Here is a 23,845-nt window from a genome sequence, read left to right as displayed (position 1 = left end):
AGCTAAACTGTAGCTAACTTATTATTACATTAGCTAGTAGCTCATGAGGCATGCATGCTAGCAAGACACAGGTTAACTATATTTGTCTTTGGCTAATCAGCAGTAAATTCGAGGCACTGGTAGTTTAATCTTTTGTTCATCGCCACTCACCTCAACACAAGCCAATAAAAACACTGCTGGGAGGGGTCGCTGCTGCTGTTGCTGCTGCCTCGTGTGTGTGTGTGTGTGTGTGTGTGTGTGTGTGTGTGTGTGTGTGTGTGTGTGAGTGAAGTGGTGATGTGCCAATGTGCGCTGCTGGGGGGGAGCGCTTCAGAACTCCTGACCCGATATTTATATACACTATTCAATAAATATATTTGCTTGACAGGGAAGCTGTGCGCATTCTGCGTAAACAGGAATATATATTATTTTTCAAAAAAAAAAAGCACCCCAGAAAAAAGGGCACTTTCTCTCCAGGAATAAAAAGGGCAGGTGCTCAAGCCCCTTTTGATGTCTATGTGTGCACGTGCCTGTTTAAATGTGATTCTGGGTCAAGACTTGGGCTACCTTTTCACAGGACACGCCCTTGTGTCTGTCTGCACTATTTTCGTTGTTTGATTGCATTGCATATAACTGGTTTTCAGTGTCTTTAAGAAAACGCCCCATTTTTAGGATGCTGTAGCAATTCAATTAAATTTAAACTTTAAATCCCTTCTCGGGACCCCTCTGTTGAGTTCCGTTCAGCTGTTGGTTTGTTGCCTGTACAGCTGGAGCTGCGCTTACTGCCCCTAGCTGAATGTGAAGGCTGAAGGTGGTGCTTCAAGTTTGAATTAATTTAGTAGTTTATTGATTATCAACTTTATTTCATTATATAAAAACAGTCTCATGTTTCGGTCAAGATTTCACTTCATACTTGATTTCACTCGATTCTTTTTTAATGCACCAAAGAGGCATGGCAAAACTATCCAAACATAGGCATCTTTTTTTGTTTTGTGTAAAAAGGCCATACGGTTCTGAATCAACACGATGAAGCATAAAACTGACAGAACTTTTATTTTTGGGTGAACTCCCCTTTAATTTCTTAGTCTACATCTCAATGTTCTAATTATTACACTTGACAACTACCAAGGGCATTTGGGACCCAGAACTAATAATAGGCCATCATCACTGAAATCATCATGAGCCAAAAAAATTCCCACGGTCCCTTAAAACACGCTCCCTTCATGGACTCCCAAAAGCACAATCACATCCCATCTTTGCTTTTTATGGTTTATTTTAATGCTGCTTTTATGGTTTATTTTAATGCTGCTTTAAATATGACAAATGACTAATAAATTATTTCACCCTGATTACAAATAATGTATTAGTCATTTGTCAAAAATGATAAAAATGGTAGAGCAATGATAAATTCATGGTGATTTTGGATCCTTTCTTAGGCTTGACATTTCGTGTTTATCGTGTTTAACTCATTACTTGGCCACGGGAGGCACCAAATCACTCACACAAAGGAAAGTGTGTATATGAATGGTCCAGAGTTCAGAAATGACAAATTTTTAGGGGTGTCCACTTGTTCTGTAGCTTACCTGTTGTGTATTGTTGGGTGTGTATGGAAGCATGGTGGAGACATGGAACATGATCTCATAATCTTGGTAGCGAGTGTAGAGAGAGTGTATCCCCGTGGAGTCCGCTGCAAATAAACACATATAGATACACAACTTAATACACATTAGGTCTCTTTTTCATCTAAATCTGCTATCATCTGTGTATAGTTTGTGGAAACATTGAATTGACGTTTGTTTTTTTCACAGAACAATTTCAAACAAAAAAGCACAAATTATATTATACTAATGTTAGACACATACAATCAGCACTTATGTTATTGTAATTTTGTGCAATTATTAGGGCTATCAATCTATGACATTTTTTAATCAGGAGTCATTTTTGAGGACTCTTTTATTTTTAACAGAGAGGACTCTCGGTAGTGTGGTTTGTTGCCTATATAACTGCGTGTTAAAGGAACAGTTCACCCAAAAATTTAAATTATCTCATCATTTAGTCACCTTCATGCCATCCCAGATATGTATGACTTTCTATCTTCTGCAGAACACAAATTATGATTTTTAGAAGAATATTTCAGCTCTATTGGTCCATACAATGCAAGTGAATGGGTGCCAAAATGTTGATGCTCCAAAAAGCACATAAAGGCAGCATAAAAGTAATCCATATGACACCAGTGGTTTAATCCATGACTTCAGAAGTAATATGATAGGTGTGGGTGAGAAACATCAATATTTAAGTCAATTTCTTTTGGGGTAGGGGGCAAATATGCATAAAGAATGAGAATCACCAAAAACACAAGAAGAAGAATGTGAAAGTGAAAGTGGAGATTGACTGAGCAGAGAAGAGAATTTATAGTAAAAAGGCTCTGTTTCTCTCCCACACCTATCATATCACTTCTGAAGATATAGATTTAACCACTTTTATGACTTATGTGATTTTTGAAGCTTCACATTTTTGGCACCCATTCACTGGCATTGTAAAGACCAAAAGAGCTGAGAAATGCTTCTAAAAATGTTCATTTGAGTTCAGCAGATTGAGTGAGTAAATAATGAGAGAATTAAATGTTTTGGGTAAACTACACCTTTTTAACTTTTACAGCTGGAGGTGTGCTGATTGCCCCCTGATGACTATGACTCGCAAAGACATATAGGTGGTCCTTCAAACTTGAATTACTCTGTTGGTAGACAATTTGCAGAATTACGGAATTTGCGTACGGACAGGGGGGATGATTAAATGCAATAACTTTTTAAAAGTGATATTTTTATATAATCACACTGAATTAACATGCAAAATTGACAGCCTTAGCAATTATATGAAGAATAAATAGAGAATTCACTAAACGGTGCTCAATCCAGTTTAACCATGAGCAATGAAATAGCACTGTGCTGTTTAAATTAAGTCACTGTGATATGCAAGCATGCCTCATTTATACAACCCCAATTCTGAAAAATGTGGTACAGTCAAGTGTTTACCACTGTGAAACATCACCATCTCTTCCAATAACACTTATTTACTCAGTAAAGTATACCATATTGCAGTAGTAGCATTCCCCTAACCTAGCACTTAGAACTGACCAGCAAGGTCTGAAATTGCATTGTGCAAACTGTGCATAGTTCTTTTAGTGAATCAGGTGTTAAAACAATGCAGACAGCGTGCGCAAATGAATGACACTATCAGCGAGCACAATTCATTCTTAGTCAATTCCCCCACACTTTTAACACTTATGCATTGTAATATTGAAATATTATGCAGTTATATAAAGACTGTGAGTGTGTGCTGAATTGTTGTCTCACTTTTGGTGTCTAGTTGAGCTCTGTATTTCTCCCAACCCTTTAGTCGCACCCTGTCGCCTAGGAGGTCCAGAAACTCATCAAATGCCGGTCCAGCACTCTCATTGTTATACATGTCCTCTTCAGTGCTCTGCCCCGCTCTGCAGTACATCACCCCCACCTTACGCTGGAAATTCAGCTTCACACACAAACACACATTAACAAGGGTTCAATTAGTTAATAAAATAATGTCGTTTTCTCTAAGGCCATGCCCTCCCTTCACGACTTTTGCTTGGATTTTGCTGTCGTAGGCAAACCTTTGGGTAGTACGATAAGGTTCCATTTGTGAACATTAGATAAAAACATTAGTTAACATGAACATTTCAACATATACTAATGCATGTTTAAATTAAAAAGTTGTATTTTATTAACATTATTTATGCATTGTGAACAGTGGTTAAATTGGCTTTTGTAGGGAGGGGGAGCCCTTATTTACCGTGAATGGTCATCATTCAAAATCCCGCCGTAAAATGACTTAGGGTTTTTACACCAATGGGGCTCTTTTTCCAGTATTAATGTGTAAGGTAGGGTTGAGTAGTTATTCAAACAAAGACAAATACTTTACAATTCACTTATTTTATTATAATTTTTTATCTTGAATGTTAACAGGCAGGCAACGGATTTCACCCTCGTAAAATGTATAAAAGGAACATGTTTGAAAATATTGCAAGCCAGAGACGAATATGTAGCTAAATGTATTTTTTATTTGTACAATTTAGAAACGTTGAAGTCCCTTCGCACCTGTATGTAAATGTAACTCTTGCAGTAATTATTTATCATATTCATGCAGCCTGTGTTATTCTGTTGAGTGTTGAAAAACCATCGAGGAGAAACGCATCATGACACTTTTAGCATGTAAACGGGTAAAGAAAAAAAAGAGTAAACTCACGCTTATGCAGAAACATTAAACGTTCTATAAAGTTTTTTTTTTTATTATTAGTAAAACTGAATAACAAATTAACAGGGAAGTAGAGTTGGAAAAAAAATTATAATCTCCGCCTTTATTGAGTTTTGTAATGCCTGATAGAAAAGTATCTATCTTTGAGAGCAATATAATACTTTAGGCAATTGCAGAATAGTCCCATTAGTCACAGATACACTTCAGAAAATTGAGTACACAACTATTTCTGGCCTTAAAAGATACAAAAACAAAATCAATGCAGAACATTGTATCTCAAAAGCATTACAATGTGGCCCCCCCCATGCACTACTTAAAACCCGATGTGGCCCCTTTACCAAAATGGTTAAAAATATTAATAATTACACACATCACCTTTACAAATTTGTTTCAGGATTTTACAGTAAAAGTAACTGTTTCAAATGAAATAATCTAAAGGTAAAATTTATTAGACATCAGTTTAAAGTTTCAAGATGTGTTTCAGCTAGTATTTATTTTTCATAAATACATTCATTTATTATTACTATTATTTAAGACTAGCACACTGACCTAACCATGGTAATGAGGAGCCTTTCCTTCTGTGTAATATGTGTATAAATATTAGGTAACAAATGGGATAATAATGGGCTCATATATAAGTACAGACAGGAGCAGTCTGGCCTCTCTGTCGTGCACCTACAGTATATGCAAACTGTTAAAAATCAATATATTACTTGAAATGCTCACGCAGCCGATGTTATTCTTCATTTAGTAGTTCATTTAACATGTAAACTAACATGCTTTAGTTATATAACATGTTCTAGCTACATGCTATTTTTATATTCGATCGCTCTAGCCGTTAGCGGGATTCCATGGTAACGTCGCTGTCTTAGAATAGTGACAGTTTTCCCTTGATGGTTGTGGGCGGGGTGCTGAACCAGCGATTAATGCATTTATGACGTCTGATAATTCCATGTAGCCTGGGTGTCTCTGTGTAGTCTTGCTAATTATTCAGTCTCATATGCCATGTATTTGCCAGGAGTCAGGAGATGAAAAATAATTTAAGTGCAATAACAATATTTGGTGCTGAAGGAGACGGAGCTGAGCTCCGGCAGGGTGTGTTGTGGACCTGAGGAGGCGGAGCTGCGCTCCGGTGCGCTCCGGCCCAATTTAACCTCTGATTGTGAACTAACATGAACTAACTCTGTACTGCAATGACAATAAATGACAATAATGTTGAATCTAATCTAAACTAATCTAACAATGAACAATTGTATTTTTATTAATAAACATTAGCAAAGATGAATAAATGCTGTAAAAAATATATATTATTTATAGTTCACCCAAAAACGAAAATTCTCTCATCATTTACTCACCCTCATACCATCCCAGATGTGTATGACTTTCTTTTTTTTCTGCAGAACACAAATTAAGATTTTTAAAAGAATATTTCAGCTCTGTTGGTCAATACAATGCATGTGAATGGTGACCAGAATTTTAAAGCTCTAAAAAGCACATAAAGAGAGCATAAAACTAATCCAAACGACTGCAGTGGAGATCTTCAGAAGCGATATGATAGGTGTGGGTGAGAACAATATTTAAGTCCTTTTTTCCCCAATAAATGTCCACATTTACGACCACATTCTTCTTTTGTTTTTGGCAATTCACATTCTTTGTGCATATCGCCACCTACTGGGCATGGAGGAGAATTAATAGATAAAAGGACTTACATTGTATCTGTTTCTCACCCACACCTATCATATCGCTTCTGAAGACATGGATTTAACCACTGGAGTTGTAAGGATTATTTCATGTGCCTTTAAGTGCTTTTTGGAGCTTCAAAGTTCTGGTCACCATTCACTTGCATTGTACAGATCAGAGATATTCTTCTAAAAATCTTCATTTGTGTTCTGCAAAAGACAGAAATTCATATACATCTGGGATGGCATGAGGGTGAGTAAATTATTTTCTATTACTTTAATATAAATTAGGGTGCTTTCTAGTTTTATTTTTTTGTGCCAGATAAATACTGTTCTTATTACAGAATTAAATCTAATATTAAAATCCTATATTTAGTTAACTACCTTTGCTAGTCACTTGTCAGGTACCTTAACTACTTTTTGAAATGGTTGGCTTGACTGTAGTTGAACTGCTTTAAATTATGTGTTGCATGAAGCTTGGGAAGCTACAGTTTCACAGTAACTTTCAAACCCCAACATTCAGTACAGCAGAACTAGACCAGAAACTGGTCCGATGTTAAATCTGGCTCACCCCCTGCTCGTCCAGTTTAAGCAGTGTGTCTTTGACTTTAGGGGAGGTGGAGGCCAGTCTGAGGCATTGTAGGTTAAGATCAGGCAATATGAACTCCAGCAGTCTCTTGGGGGAAAGTCCGCGTGGCGTAGTGTGCCGTGCTGCAGAGGGAACAGACTCCTCCAGGATTGAACCACGCAGGGTCTTTAGCTACAGGAAAATGACAGGGACAAGACAATATTCCTGTTAAAGGAATATTCCGGGTTCAATACAAGTTCAGCTCAATCAACAGCATTTGTGGCATAATAGTAATTACCACCTTTTCTTTAAAAAAACAAACAAATATCTGGGATCCAATGAGGCTCTTATAAAGGAAGTGAATGGGGACCAATCTGTAAACGTTAAAATATTCACTGTTTCACAAGTATAGCACAACATGTAAACAATATGCATGTACAGTTAACATGATTTTACTGTGATAAAATCACTTACAAACCTTTTCTGTGGAAGGCTATAGCCAATATCATATCCTTGTTGCCATGACAATGTAACGTCAACAAACCCTAAAATGACTGTAAATATTGCAATTAAATTGCAATTTATAATACATGAGGTTTAACAGGTGAATTCATGTAAGTGCTTTTATAAAATTATAAGCTTCACATTTCTGTTTAACCCCCCCAAAAATTGGCACTCATTAACTTCCATTGTAAGAGCCTCTTTTTTTAAAGAATAGGAGAGACGAGTCAAAATTAATGTTTGTGGTAATCAGCATTACAGTATGCCACAAATGCTTTTGATTGAGCTTAACTTGAACTGAACCTGGAATATTCCTTTAATGAGAATGAAAGACATTATATTGATTGAAAGAGGCGTAACTTAAACTTAAAAAAAATTCCAATTAAAGTCCAATTCTAATGTTAGTTAAGTTCTTTTGAGTCAGAAATACAATTTCATTATTGTATGACCATTTTCCACACTCTCTCTGACCTTTGAAATTAAATATTACATTTTTGCTGCTGTGCCTTTAAGGCTTCTATGTAAATGTCCTATTTGCATGATATGCAGTATAGCATGACGCTAGCAACACCCAGGTCATGGGTTAGATTCCCAGGGTACACATGTACTGATAAAATGTACAAAGTCTCTTTGAATAAAATCGCAATGGATCTTTGAATACATTTTTTCCCCTAGTTCAGTGAAAGGGTAGATCGTATTACTCCTAAACACCAGAAGACGATACTATTATTTTAGCTGGTATTGAACTAAGACATATGGGGAATATTGTGCCATTTCTAGATTGCTGCAACTTTGCTTAGCCTTCTGAAAGATCCCAACATTACCAAAGAGTGGCTTTTTGTTGCTAAGTTTATTTTTAACAAGGTCCCCTATCATTACAATTTGGCTTTAATATATTATGCAGCATGGATTTTTTTATAACCTATTACAATGAAAAAAGGATGACGCAGAGCCCACTATATTGGAAACATGATTACGTGGGGGGTTGGCATGTAGTTTCCAATACTTTCGGAACCCTAGGATCATCCACATTATGCCGTCTCACTGATAAGTGAGATCAGACATTTTTGCAAGGGTCCAGCATGTTTACATTTACTAAGCCAACCGGAAGCGCACTATCATCATCAGATACTGCGTTGAAACCAGAAGTAATCGCATTTGAATACCCAGTGACGAGCGTGATTCGGAAGTTGCATTTTCCCTGTAACATTAAATTTTTCCCCAATGATGTTCAGGTTTAAGTTTGAGTTTGGGTGTTCAGTTTATAAAATAAGCATTCTTCTTCACTGTATTACAGCCTATACAGCTGAAAACAACTTGCTTCAGAACTCGCTTTTGGCGCCCCTCTGTGGACATTTAGCTAATTATAACAGAGGCTAACCCTTAAAAGTATTGTAGAGCCTTGGATTCAGGAGAAAAATTGAGAAAAAGAAATTGAACAATTCTACACCGTATGGCATTAATACAGAATCTACACTGACATTTTCCTGAGCAATAAAGTTATTTGGACTGATACTGGCCAGTCTGAATTTCTGGCATCTGTCAAATTCAGAAAATGTCAGTTTTAATTCAGTCTTAAATTCAAAGGGCAGATCTGTCCGAACACACTCCTAGAAAAACCCCTACAACTGGAACACACATTCCAAGAGATTGATAATAACCATTGCCATGGAACCTGTGAAATCACAGAACAAAGACATTCAATGGTTCTTCAATAAACTCTCTATACTTACAATTTTTATACTAATCATGAGGCATGTGTCCAGCTCACAAGCTCACATGAAGCTTAATTCATGAACATTTGACATGGACTTTGGAATTTTCTTATTTCACTACAATCCAAAAACACAGCCATGTGTGGGATTACACACAAAATATGGACAAACCCTGACAATTTAATGTTGTATTTGTGTTTAAATCTAACAAACTAATTAGAAGGAAGTTTTATCATGAATTCTAACAGATTTATAACAGTAATTTAATAAGAAAGTACAAGTGTTTTGTATGTGATTGATTGTCTCTTAAAGTCCAGAATGATGGTGTGAAGAATATTCGTGTAATTTGCAGTTATAGTTTTCGTGATTAAAAAACAGTGGACCATAAATTAACATGACAGAAATGACCATGTGACCCAGCAAAAGGCATTAAGACTGGCTCAAGACACATTTGGGGTGCGGCCAACCTCAACTCAACAAAACCTCCCTGCCTAGGATGAACTCGTTCTCTTGGTTCTTGGATCTTGCTCTTCTCTTAGCCCTTCTTCGGCTGGCTTTGCTTCGGCGCCCCTCTGCCCCATTGCCGGACAATGTAAAGTTCAGGAATGCCCGGAATGCAAAGTTCCAAGGAGCTCACTCTCTCGTCTCTGCTCTAAGGTCTTACACATACTTTGATCTCTGTCCTGGGAAGTCCCGAGTCCCCCTTGCGCGAGTCCTTGCTTCCGGGGCTCCGCCTGGTCATTTCATCACCCATCCATTGAACCAAACAAAGGCCTCCTGGAACTGAACCAAGCTAAAGGACTTCAAGAACTCCAAACTCCAAACTCCAAACAGCATGCAATACAAGTAGAGACCTCCAGACATTCTCTGAAATCTGGTGCTTTCTTATAATATAAGTTGAGTAACCCGATCTCATGAAGTTCTAAATTGAAGTTCTCAGGTTTTGTTCAAGGCAAGGTCTCTAGACTCCATAAAGTTCATTTTTCTTTTGCAGATCATTTTCCCATCTTCTACCATAGCTCACTTACCAACCCGTTTATGCTGATTTGTCTATGATTTAGTTTAGTTATTTGATAGTTTAGTTGCTTCTTGTAGATTGAATGTAGATTTTTTGAATCTTACATTCTGATCAACTCATCACTAGCCAAAGACTTTGATCAGATTGATCAAATGATTATTTTACTATTCACCAAATCAATCGCTAATTCCCGTTTTGAGCTAAATTTCTTGCATATCAATTATTAGTAGATACAACAAGCCTGTTGTATCACATATTGAATGGTGGAGCATTTTTACATTATTTTGGAGGTCGAACGAGGCCAAGATTCTTAAACTAACTATTTAAATATAAAATCCAACAGTTATGTAGCAAAAAATCACCCATGTAATTCTAATATGGTGTTCTAACCAGACGATATGGAACAACCAGTTTGTTTATCCACAATGAAATTGAAAATGCTGTGCGACACAAACTAAGCAAATCATAAGATATTTAATGTTGAGATATGTTGAGCAGGATTTTGGACCAATGAGATTTCACAATGGACGGAGATCCCAGTAGTAGATGGAATGTTGCGGCTGGTTAGCACAAAAACACTTTTACATGGAATTTAAATGAAAGACAGCTTTTGTTGCTTTAAACATGTCTGTTTAGGACAACATGTAAAGGTTAGAAAGAGGGTGGACAGTGGTTGTGGTGCAATACACTTTGAATAACATAATAATAGGATCTTGAGGAAAAACAAATAAAAAAAGCAAATATTATATCATTCCCTGAAATTGTGAAAAGGTTACAAAATGTCTTCTGTGTGTGAGAGTATTTACTTCTGTGGTCCTGAAAATGATTCTGTAGTTGTACTGGGACCCACTTGTTCCCTCTTTTTCCTCCCTTCGGAAACTGACAGCCACTGGCCCCAAACGCTCATCTATACCAAAGAAATTCTGATGGTCTGAAATACAAAAGGAGAATTAAGATTTTACATTAAAAACAAACACTAGAATTTTAAAAACTAGAAAATGAGGAACTATGATCATGCAAACTTGACTTCCTTTATTTTCTGTTCCTAGGAAGTTCAAGTGCACATAACGGCCAAATTACAATGTGTTAAATAGTGTTAAGAGTCTGGGTGAATTGGTATCAATCAGTGTTTGAAATGTGTCTGGCACTGACTGACAGGTTTGTTTCCATTCACAAATTAAGTAAAATCAAGAAAAACTCAATAAAATAGAAATTCCCAATTTGTAGGTTTAAATATATAAATGAACAGATGCTGTGGTTAAACATGTAAGATGGTGTGGCATTATAACAGCTAGCTATTTGGACACTTTTGTGGCAAACTTACCTTTGCTCAACATCTTTGAAGGACATCAGAGTCTCAAGATTGGAATTTTACTCAATAACTTTCCATAAAAATACCAGTTATTTTGGGCAATGGTTATTTTGTCCTACGTTGTGACATTCCCACAGAACTGCAATAACTTGTGCTAGTTGATGCAATGCAAGCTGGTTTAAATGGAACCACAGATTCACCATGACATGAAAACAAGAAGTACATGAATTTGGCATTTCACAGCATATGATAAAGTAGACACACCATCTATAATATCGATTAGTGTTGTAGTAACAGTTCAAGATGCAATGATAAATGTAAGTTAACTGCACTGTGTATAATATATATATATATATATATATATATATATATATATATATATATATATATATATATATATATATATTATCTGAAGGCTGGTTGGAATAGGGCAGAACCTTTGCGATCTGTCCGGGCCTCCAGGGTCATTACACTGTTGCACACACCACAAACACACAAAATGTCTATAAAATGCTGCCTTAGGAGGCTGTATATGGAGGTAGGATCAAAATAAGGTGCTTTTCAAACTGTTCTGAGGCAATTTCCTTGCTGTCGGTTAAGCCATTAACTGATTAGGCAGCAAGACCTACGTTTTTGGATGCAGCCATAGTGATTCATTGTCAGTGATCAAGTGATGGAGAAAGGATCTCTTTAGCGTATTTTCTGTGCAACAGTCTGCAGTATTTGGATATCGTATGAGTCATGACTTACTCCCAACTGCCGAGATTAGGCAAAAAGCCAAAATGCACACACATTTTTTTATTTGGCAGCAGTAGCAAGAGTCTCATCCAACTGAAATGTGGGTATCTACTACTGCTAAACTTGTGTGGCGTGATAGACTGCACTCAGACTTACAAAGTGCTGCATAATATCGATACGCGCATTAGCAAATAGAACATGATGATGTATGTATCATCGAATCAATATTTAGCAAAAGATAGCAAAAGGATTGACATGTATGACATTTGGTAAGTAAAATAATTTTATTTCAGAAGGATGGGATTATAAAGTGTTTGGAGTATCTCTGCAGTGCATCAGCAATTGAATGGAGCATCCGACCACTCTCGACACGGCCAACACGGCCAGGAGCGATTTGCATTTGATGCAACGCAATTCTCACATCTGGTGTAGACAGGGTGTAAAATCTTCCAATCAACCTTAAGAGTGCCACCTTGAGGCAGAGTTAGGACACAACACATTCTGTTGGGTAGCTCATTTGTGTCTTAAAAGATTTAAATAATGTAAAACTTCCCTGCGTTTTACTAGGGTTGCTCAATAAATCGATAAATCAATAGCGATTACGATTACGGCTGCCAATTACAGCAGTCCATTCAAGTCTACACCTTAAGCGTCCTGATGCATTGTTGAATCAGTTGAGTATTCTAACCAATTCCAGACATTAAGAATCCGTTGCGAAATGACACTGCAAAAGCGGATCAGAGACACTGATAGTATATAGTCTATCAGCAATGACAACCGATCATAATGCACACATTTTAAACAGTCTGATGCCCAGATGCTTCACCTCGTTTGTGGTGCCATACAAAAATGAATGCTGAGGAAACATCACCTGACACTCGAGAAGAAGCATTAGAACAAAAGTGAAAAGCATAGTCGGTAATTTTTCATTATTTTGGAATCATGGAATGTCGCCTAGCGTGCTTGCAATAATGCTTATACAATATGTATACTGCAAACGAGCAATGTGACAAAATAAGAACGCACCGAATCTAACTAAGACATAGATGCGGTGTAAATAAGTCAATTATGTTGCTGTGCAGACAGTTTGATTAATAAAAAGAGCATCTGCAAAGTTTCAGTAATTATACAATAATGGGAGAGTTCTAATATTGTCGAGTTGCTCAATTTCTATGTAAAAAATATAAAACAAATTGAACAACAGTTTATTTTTGTCATGCTACGAAATAGGCCAATGTGGACATGATTTACTGATTTATAAAAAAGCAATAAAGTAATTCAACTTAACAATTCTCTTGTTTTGGAAGTGTAGCCTACATAAAGAAAATAGCATGAAGTTGAACATAAGTTTTTAATGTAACTTCTATTAATTTACTTTAATAATCATTTGGATTATAATAAACTTGGATCCACACACACACACACACACACACACACATCACCTTTCATATAGAAGTACTTCTGATAATAGCGAGCCCCTAGGTCTGCATGCTCTATGAAGAAGTTACTCTTCCCCTGTTGTTGGATGTGGCTTTCCCTAGGCTCCTCTAACATTGACACGGCATCGTTGGGGCTTTGCAGGCTCCTCCACCGGCCTCTGCAGCCCAGCGACAGGCAGAGACCACCACTCTCCTCGCCACCCATCTCATTCCGAAAGTGTGGACAGCTGAGCAGGAGATCATTATCATTCCCATCTCCTTCATCCAGCAGAGACTGCTCTACATCCTCCAAGATAACCCCACTTCCCACACTGCCCCCACCACCCTGTGAAAGTGAAGAAGGTGTGGATTGTGTGAGTGGCCGAAGCTGAGAGGCAGCTGACGCACCCGATGTGATGTTCTTCTTGCGCCCAATGCTGTCGCGATTGGTGGCAGCCTCAGTCAGGTCGAAGAGGATGCTCTGCACGTCATAGTGGGCAAAATTGCGTACCCAAGCACCACATGTAACCTGATCACAAGGGAATTGAGGGGCTTGCAGAAGGGACGGTTTGGCCCTTCTACCAAGCCCCTCGGGTTTGGGGGGCTTGGCCGGCTTCGAAGTGTCCACTGCCGGAGCGGGGAGTGTTTGAAAGAAGCCATCATGTTCAGAAGGCGTCCCTTGCAGCCCCAGCAGAATTAACGGATCTTTGAAGCGCAGTGCTTGGGGACTGAGAGCTCCTTGCTCCTCTCCACTGTGATCCAGGCACTGTGTCGTTCTCTCAAGCGAGGAGAGGCTCCCGTATTCACGGTGGAGGGACTCCCCCTGACCACCTAGTCCAGTTTTGTCTCCTCCAGTGCGGAGCATCTTTCTCCCAACCTGCACTCCCAAATCCAGATCACCAAGGGTTACATCACTGTTGCTGCGCTGCATGATGTGTCCTCGACCCACCGACCTCAAATTGAGTTCGACTGATTTGGGAGGGACACTCTCTCTGTCCAATCCTTCTTCCTCTCTCCTGGGGGGCCATTCGGCCATGACTCGTGTCCGCACACCACCATCTTGCTTGGTATCATAATTCACTGTCATCAGGGGCGGCCGTGGGCTCTGTCTGCGAAACTTGCGGATGAAGAGATCGTCTGACTGCATAATGTCCAGATGATTTGAGGTGGAGGGAATCTTTTACTTTTTACAGTTTCCCTTGCCACCTTTTCTAGCCTCTCCCCACCAAATTATTGCATCTGCATGAAAAAACTAACCAGGAGTTTTTGGGAAACTCAAGTGACTGACACAAATGTTTCTATTCTAGCCATGAAGAGCTCTGTTCGCTTGGCTCCTCGTCCACCAAGATGTTCAGATGGGCTGAGCACAACCTTCTGCTTTTGAATAAAATAATAGCCATACAGGCCCAAGAGATGATTTGAATCGCTCGTTAGGCATCTTGAAGTCTAACACTCTTGAAGATCTCACTCATCATTAATGATGTAGGCCAAACAACATCAGGCTGAAAATGATTATGTGGATTAACTGAAGTTGGACCTTCTAATGAAGCCTGTTCTGGTTCATTCTGAGTCAGGTACACTTGGTGGTAACTCTTTGGTTACTGCTGACCACAAGCCCCCCTAGCTCCGAGCCCTAAAAGACCAACCAAAGGCTGCATCCACCACTGAATTTCTAGAAACACAGACAGACCAAAGTTATAGGTTATTATAAGCCCACAAATTAACATAATTTAAGACATGTTATTGTGACAGACAAGTAAATAATTGAATAAATGAGTGTTCCTGTGGCTTATCTAGTGGTGCATGTTGCAAGTGATGCCAAAGTTGTGGGTTTGATTCCCAGGTAATATTAATGTATTTAAATGGATCTATAAAAAATGCATATCATCTTGTGACAATTGTTTTAAAAAATTCTAACATTGCTCAAGAAATGCGGCAATGCAATTTCATATATGTGCAAATAATCTAATTAAATTACAAATCACTCTTTGTGCTATTCAATATTTTAGCAAATAAAAGTGTCAATTATCGCACATCACTATCACACTGTTTGTTCAAGTATAGCAATCTAAATTAATATGTCCGTATGAAATCTTTAGGCACCGCTGTTGAGCGTGAAGTGTTAGGCAGATCGAAGTCAGAGATACACATATGCAGTTATTTATGATCTGACATAACGTATTTATTTTATCTTTCGTAATCTGACATTTTGCTTCTATTGTTTCAAAAAGTGTTTCGTTTTGACTAGTCACAAATTGAGTTGCAGACATCTTGAATTGAATTACAGTCATAATGTATTTTAAAGATATCTGCAATTGAATTGCTAGTCAAAACTTGTTTTCATCATATACAAAAAATAACTGATTAAACATCTATTTCTCATATGGCTTTTCAATACACAGTTTATTGGATATATAAAGGTAAACATTACATTATGTAACTACACCTTAGGTACTTTAAAAAGAGCTTACAAACTACTAGATAAATCCGGCCTTCAGACTAAATAGTGCAACCAAATTAAGAACAAAGTTATTTATAATCTAACTAGTAGTTACTAAGCCCCTAGTATGAGCTTTACATCCCAATTTAAGTAAGACCTTATGAACGGCTGGTGCAAACTACGGATGCACCGATGTATCAGCCACTGATATTTACTGCTATTTTTCTTATATTATGAGGGAAAATAAAAAAAACCTTAATGGAGACATGGTATCCATTAAGGCAGGCATCCACTTGTGATTTCCGGATCATGAACGATTCGCTTTTTTGAAATGGTAATTTTCAGCACACTGATTGATTCCGTTCACCAAATAGGATTGAATCAGTTGGAACAGTTTATGTCTCGAGTCAACTCTGATCCACAAGTTACTCAATCACAACCTGTCTCGCAGATGTGCCTGACACTCTTGACTCGAAATGAGCCGATATGAAACTTTTTAGATAAAGGTGTTTTCAATTGCAGATTTGTTTATTTATTTATTTTTCAGTGGTTGGGGTGCTGTTGGGAAAAAAATACTATAAAGTGGTGCCGTCATTTTAAGTTTGAGAACCATTGGCCTACACACAAAGAACGCTGCAAATGCATTTATATCAATAGTGTTGGTGTGTCGGAAGGACGGAAAGGGAAAAGAGTTTGAGAAAGTGATGCGCTCCGTCAAACAGTTGAGAACATTTCCAAATAATGTCAAAATTACACTGTAGATATCTGTTATGCATTTTTGACAAATAATAATAATAACAGGCTAATAATAACTCACATTTAAAAGTTATACAATGTGGACAACTTCTAATTTAAATCGGATTGTATATATCTCTAATTTGAATTATTAATGTCAAATTAAGTTAATTTAGGAAACTTTGTGACGCACACTGTTATGTCACCCTGGCACACCTTGCTATGTTAATCAATCAGAACCCCTTTTTTCCTCATCAAATTATATAACCCACCTACGCATCGTAGCAGCACAGCTACAGCAGCATATTAACACGCAGCGTTTCTCCCTCCACCTCCCCAGCACCACCTGTCTAGACCTGCTCTGACCATGCTGCTGCAGCCGTGCCTCTACGATGCGTAGGTGGGATTTTATGTTTGTTCAGTAGAAGCAGCACTCTTCTCTTTCAGCAGCAGCGCATGGGTTACTTGCAACAGAAGCATATTTACTCTTGTCAAGTAGCAGCAGCAGCAGCAGCAGCAGCATGCGTAGTGCAGATCTAGTCCGCCAAGACCCAGCCCATACATGTCATATATATATATAATATGTTATACTACTCTGAGAGTTGTCTTAACTGATCTAGTCAAAACTGCATTGCTGATATCAAAATGTCAGAAATTGAATCACATCAAGTAACATTGGCAGCTTTTTAGGCTAAATCGTCTTGCCATTAACATCCACCCAGATGACCCGTACATCAGCGGCTTTGCACGCCGGAAGATAGGGCCTCCTGAAAACTTCCCCAATGCATCTTTAGTCTTATGCACTATACTGTTTGCCAAGATCGAAAGTCAATTTTGTAACCATATAGGCCTATTTATTATTATTATTATTATTATTATTATTATTCATATCAGCTTTCTCACATTCTTCTCTCAACATCTCCATTTCTGGTTCAAAGTGTCCTGGCTGGTTGAAAGGGAGACAGGAGGAAGCTTAATATCATGAATACAGTATATCAAATCTTTCTCTGCATTATATTTGTGCTGCACTACCATTTCTTTCTTTAGAGCATCAATGCATCAAATTGCACTATTGCCCCAAATGCCGCTAAAAAAAGAGGGCAGTAAGATTGCGCATCGAGCGCTGTGGGGTGCCATTAATAATAATCTGCCTGCATCTGAACACTCGTAAAATACAAATGTATTGTTCCTCTTTTCACAAATCCTTTCTGTTAACAATAATACGAGCCAGTAGACAAGCAATACATAAGAATACAAAATGATACCGCCTGGCATATTTCAGCTATGACATCAACAGGACGAAGAAACCGAATGAACAAAGAAGCAAACGAGCACATCGCTTCTCTTACAGGACAAATGCAAAACCTACCGCAACTGTCTCCATACCAACAGCATCAGTGGCATTCGGTGTCACTCGCATCAGACATTGCGGGCTCGAATGAAACTCGCCGACAACAAAGCGATGTCTGACAGCTGGATAGTCTGTTCCGCTCTCTTGTTTCCTCCGTTCAGTTCTTAGCAAATTGACGTCATTTAGCTCATCCGTACGCAGGGTGAATCGACGAAATGTGTCATTTATGCACAGCGACTTCCTGTGATTTGCAACCTCGAGGCAGGTGCAGTGGTGCAGCGAGCCCTTGTGCTCTCTCTCTCTCTCTCTCGCACACACACACACACACACACCGACACTTGATTTGGCTATTTCACACAGGCGTTCATTGACAACATATATTATGCACACAGACGCACATGCATAAAGCCCTATATTTCGTCTGGCCGTTTTTAGGGCCCATATAACGTTAGGAACGACACTGTCCCCAATGCATCTCAACCTTGTGCAGGCCGAAATGTTGCATTAAATAAATACTTGGAAAAGACAGGAACGCATGTAATGATCACTTTATTGTCAAAGGATTCCACTGCATTTTGCTTTGCATTTAACTGTAATCTGATATACGTATATCAGGTTTTGTAAAGGGTCTATTTCCTCTTTCTGTTATGATAAATGACAGTGTAAAGCTTGTTTTAGCTCTACATACTGATGTTTCACTTACCATTTTCCGACTTTCATAGAAAACATAGTCGAGTGCCTTTTGTTGGTCTGATTTTGTGTTGGTAACACTTTACAATAAGGTTCCATTCATTAACATTAGTTAACATGAACTAACAATGAACAGTACTTATTAATCTTAGTTAATGTTAATTTCAACATTTACTACATGTTTAAAATCAAATGTTGTATTTGTTAACATTAGTTAATGCACATGAACTAACTTTCTATTAACTAATGATTAATACATTGTGTAACAAATATATTGTTAATGCTTAGTTCAGGGTACCTAAAGTAACAAATGTTAACAAATGGAACCTTATTGTAAAGTGTTACCTTTGTGTTTTATACTGCAAGTGTTTTACTGTTTAAGTTTAACCCTTAAATGCAAATACACAATGCCCAGATAGTGTCAAAATTTCAAATAATTCTCAAGAAAATGAGAAAAACAATAGCATATATGTTTTAAGAATGATGACGCAACTAATCTAGAACAGGATTCATGACTTTCACACTGAGATTCCATGAGATGTAACTGGCTGTCACACACATATTGAGTTACACATAACACTTAAGATACATATCAGCTACACAGAAGAAACACATATGCATTTTCTCAGGCACTTATCAAGTCTAAATAGATGCACAACCTACATAATTTCAGTAGTACAACCAAATGCCAATTGCAAAATCATACTGTGCATGTGTTAAACTTGCTATAGTTTACTTCAACGTTACTTCTTCGTCAATTGTAAATCAATTCAATCACTGAAACAACAGTCTTGTAATATTGTAATATTATTACATAATAATAATAATAAATATATATATAAATAATGAATTAATTAATAATACAATTTGTCTTATATATATATATATATATATATATATATATATATATATATATATATATATATATATATATATATATATATATATATATATATATATATATATCCTGTGAAAGTAAACTCATATAGATATATATGATAAAATCACAAAACTATGACACAATTACATACCTCAGGTTTTTAATGACCCTATACACTTTTGGTAATTATACAGTTATAAAATATATATTTGCAATTTTGTCTTTTATTTTTTTCATTATTCAGAAGAGAAAGGTTTAGGAATACTAAAGAGGTGTGGGAATAAGGTCACAGCCTGGATCACTATATATATATTAAATATTGCCCCAGTCTCCACTATGTGCCAGTGTGTAATTGATTGTAAGTGTGTTCGTGAGGGGAGATTTTACTAGGCATATTTAGCAAGTACTGCATTATTAATTTAGTTTGGCGTGTATCTTAATTTTTTTTAAAGACCATTATGAAACATCCTAAATATTTAATTAATATGTCTTATACAGTATGTATAGTGTCAGCATTGTATTCTATCCTGCAACCTTATTTCCTGTAGTCTCTTGCCTGTTTTTTTGTGTGCAGGTGCATCACCTGTTGTCTCTTTTGTCATGACTTCATGCATGATTAATCAGCAGCTGGAAGTCTTTTTCCACTTGTCTGCCAACTATGTGCACGCCATGTTGTGTTTTAAAATAATGGTTTATAGGGCTTAATTAATTATAAGTTGATTGGGTAAGAATTCATCTGCTTAGAACATTACAAGGATAGTTCACCCCCAAAATATATGTCATGAAATGTTAGGCAGAATAATAGCCTCAGTTACCATTCATTTTCATTTTATGGAAAACACATGCAATGCAAGCTAATGGTTATTGAGGCCAGAGACAATGGAGCACTTGTATTGAAATGCATGAATGGATGGATGGATGCATGGATGGATGGATGGATGGATGGATGCCTGGATGGATGCCTGGATGGATGCATGGATGGATGCATGTATGGATGCATGGATGGATGGATGCATGGATGCATGGATGGATGGATGGATCTGTCAGCGTATTACAACCCCAGTTACGAAAAAGATGGGACAGTAAGTAAAACGCTAATAAAAACAAAAATGAATTTGTAAATTATATTCACTCTATTCTATATTGAAAGCACTACAACTACACATTATATTTTACCTTGAGAATTTAATTGTTGTTTTTTAATTTACAGTCTTTCCAAATCAGATGATTGCAACACACTCCAAAAAAGTTGAGACAGGGGCAATTTAAGACCAGTAATAATTTGACAAATTGAAATAACAAGGCGATGTGAAACAGATGTTAAACAGGTGAGGCAATCATGTCATAGTATATAAGAAGGCTCCAAAAACAGCCTGGTCCATCAAAAGCAAGGATGGTCAATTTGCTAACTAATGGTTCAGCAAATAATCCAGCAGTTTCCCAAAGACAAACTGGAAGGATTTGGGGCATTTCACCCTCTACAGTGCACAATATAGTTAAAAGATTCAAGGAATCTGGTCAAATCTCGGTGCGTGAAGGGAAAACCACTACTGAATGCATGTGATCTCTGATCCCTCAGACAACTCGCACATTTGTGAGGGCACTATTAATGAAGACAGATATGTCTTTATCCCTTACTTGATGCATGAACTGGAACAAAAACACAAAATAAATAGCAATATTGTGCCCAAATGTTAGGTTAGTTACTTCTGATTTACAGTAAGTAAATATTAACTTCTCATATAACTGCAAAAGCAATATTCCATAAGCAAGAGTGTCATTGTTCAGAATATCAGTGCTGCTGTGATTAACAGCAGTCTATGGCCAAATCAAAACATGCTGATATTAAAGCTGCAATATGGAAGATTTAGTTGTATCTTAATTTTGAACAAAATGTAATTATTGAGCAAGTACATCTAAAATCTGTTTTTTTAAAACTGTGTTCTTGCCTAACCTATATTCACTATGGTAAGCTTACAATAATGATTTATCATTTTTGAGCCATCAGGCCAGATTTGGCGGGACATTTCAAGCTTACATAATTTGTCCTTGTGTGTTTATGTCATGTCTGTACTCACAGAAAAGAAGGGCTGGCTTTGCTATCATGCTTTATTGAATCAAACATTACTTGAGGGAAAATGAGGTTATTGTTTATTTTGTGCTTAACAGGTTTTCATGTTTACCAATTTTCATGATTTCTTAGAATTACACTGCATTACTGTAAAGATGTCCCATGGGTGTGTTTGTGTGTGTTTGTGCGTGTTGCCGTTTTCTTCTTTCTTTTACCCCCAATAGCAGAAATGCATAAGTTACTTCACTTTCCATTGTCCTTTTTGCAGAAGTCTATTTAAACAGATTGGACGATTGCAACTACATCTAAAAGCCACTATACCGTAGGTACAAGATACTACGCAGTAGTTCCCTATATACTCCTCAAATTATTGATAAATATGTTCTTATTTGGATTTGAAACACAATTGTTATTAATTTAGTCGACATATTCATTTGTTCAGCATGTAACCAACAATCCATTATAACTTTACTGCCAACGAATCGATTAAGGAAAATTCTTATTCTTGTAATTGTTACATTGCATATTTCTGCATATTATTTTCATGTTAAATAAAATATATTTAAATCACATTATTATTGAATCCTCCTTTTACATGTCTTAGCTTACAGTTTATTTTTGCATACTATTTAATTACTATGGTTTACTTGCATCTGTAAGTCATGTCATGACTCCGGCTCTTCAAGTGAATATATCTCTGAGATGATATGATCACAGGCAACCTCAAACCATGAGATCTGCGCAGAAGAGCAGCGCTGAAACACTACTGATGTTTAAAAAAAAAAAACGAAAAGTTCCTCCACATTTTACTTGCAATTTTAGGTTTCAACAACAGATGTAGATAGAGCTCAAAAGTCCCGTAGTGCAGCTTTAAAGGGATAGTTCAGCCAAAAATGAAAATTCTCTTATGATTTACTCAACCTCATGCCATCCCAGATGTGTATGACTTTCTTTCTTCTGCTGAACACAAATGAAGATTTTTAGGAGAATATTTCAGCTCTGTAGGTTCATACAATGCAAGTGAATGGGTGCCACAGTTTTGAAGCTCCGAAAACAAATAAAGGCATCATAAAAGTAATCCATAAAACTCCAGTGATTTAATCCATGTCTTTAGAAGTGATATGATAGGTGTTGGTGAGAAACAGATAAATATTTAAGACTTTTGTTTTTCATAAATTGTCCTCCACGATGCATGAAGAATGAGAATAACCAAAAGCAGATGGAGAAAGTGAAAGTGAAGGAAAAAGGACTTAAATGTTCATCTGTTTCGCACCCAAACCTATCATAACACTTCAGAAGATATGGATTTAACCTCTGGAGTCGTATGGATTACTTTTATGTTGCCCAAATGTGGATTTTGGAGCTTCACATTTTTTTCACCCATTCACTTGCATTTAATGGACCTACAGACCTGAGATATTCTTCTAAAAATCTTCATTTTTGTTCAGCAGATAAAAGAAAGTCATACACATCTGGGATGGCATGAGGGTGAGTAAATAATGAGAGAATTTTCATGTGAACTAACCCTATAAGTACTGATACAGTCCTCTTGCGCATGATGTTGCTTAAATATAAAACTGAATCAGCCATATAGGCAATCCATAATTCAGCCAAGCTCATAGCATCTGAAATTTGTAAGACTCGTACAAAACACTTAAACCCTAAAACAGAAACACGTTGCTATGACGCACAGTATGATGCACAGTTTCTCACTGCTTTAAAGTTCCCATACGCAGCGAGGGATTAAGCAGCAAGAAGGCTTAAAAAGCTTTGAGGATTGAGGGCTTTAAGATTGACTTCACTAAAGTTTTTACTGCACTCACTTGGAACATACAGTGCATACGTTCACCTAAAAAGTTTTTCTTCTGTGCTCCAACCACTTTTATAAATGTTTATCAGCAAATGTTCTTATAGATTGGTCTCAAATGGCAAGTCAGTACAATGCATTCACATGCATGTGTGATGGAGGCCAAAGTGTGTTGTATTTAACAATTGGAAGCAGAGTAAAGGTGTGATGTGGTGGGTTGTGGGTTTGTTTCAGAGAAGCTGTTTGCATCCTGCATCTTGTCTGACTTTGACCATCACCCTTATTATAGAGGCTGCTTCCTGTTTGGCAGGAAGTGATGTCATATGCATTCTGCCCTTTTGCGTGCAGGGAGGAATAAAACTGTCATGCCATCCTGAATGGCGTGATAGAACAAGGTGAACCAAACTTCTAGGTTTACACCTGGTTTTGATTCCTCCATCTATTTTCTAGATGTTAGATATTAGCTCTCGCTAACTTAAATTAAGTTTCCTTAATTTTATCAGTAAAACAAAAAACGTCCAGTGAGTGGCAGTTCTGCAGTATGCAATTCAAAAGAAAGGGTGTCTATAAAAGAAAACATTTGTTGCCAGCCACACGTCTTTACCTCAGTGGAAAATGTATCATCTGAAGTTCATCTAGGACGGGGCTATTTCTAG

At 37.2% G+C, this 23,845-nt stretch overlaps 1 protein-coding gene across 5 annotated transcripts in view; it reads right to left on the bottom strand.

Moving 5' to 3' along the window:
• The window catches only part of LOC127650747 (signal-induced proliferation-associated 1-like protein 2), a 64,793-nt gene that overhangs the window by 27,994 nt on the left and 12,954 nt on the right, over positions 1-23,845 (bottom strand). For 4 of the 5 annotated variants that reach the window (XM_052136365.1, XM_052136380.1, XM_052136400.1 and 1 more), the window contains exons 1-6: positions 17,760-17,929; positions 13,240-14,887; positions 10,554-10,678; positions 6,517-6,705; positions 3,333-3,507; positions 1,563-1,666 (exon numbers count right to left, since the gene is read on the bottom strand). In XM_052136365.1, the coding sequence (XP_051992325.1) occupies positions 1,563-1,666; positions 3,333-3,507; positions 6,517-6,705; positions 10,554-10,678; positions 13,240-14,362 (1,716 nt within the window). In that variant the 5' untranslated portion in view covers positions 14,363-14,887; positions 17,760-17,929. Of the gene's footprint in view, positions 1-1,562; positions 1,667-3,332; positions 3,508-6,516; positions 6,706-10,553; positions 10,679-13,239; positions 14,888-17,759; positions 17,930-23,845 lie in introns of those variants that run through there. The other variant, XM_052136372.1, reaches the window with a different exon arrangement.

The sequence above is a fragment of the Xyrauchen texanus genome, chromosome 1, assembly GCF_025860055.1.
Source record: "Xyrauchen texanus isolate HMW12.3.18 chromosome 1, RBS_HiC_50CHRs, whole genome shotgun sequence".
NCBI classification, from domain to species: Eukaryota; Metazoa; Chordata; class Actinopteri; order Cypriniformes; family Catostomidae; genus Xyrauchen; species Xyrauchen texanus.
Note: the sequence above shows the minus strand (reverse complement) of the source record. Positions and strands in the feature narration are given on the sequence as shown.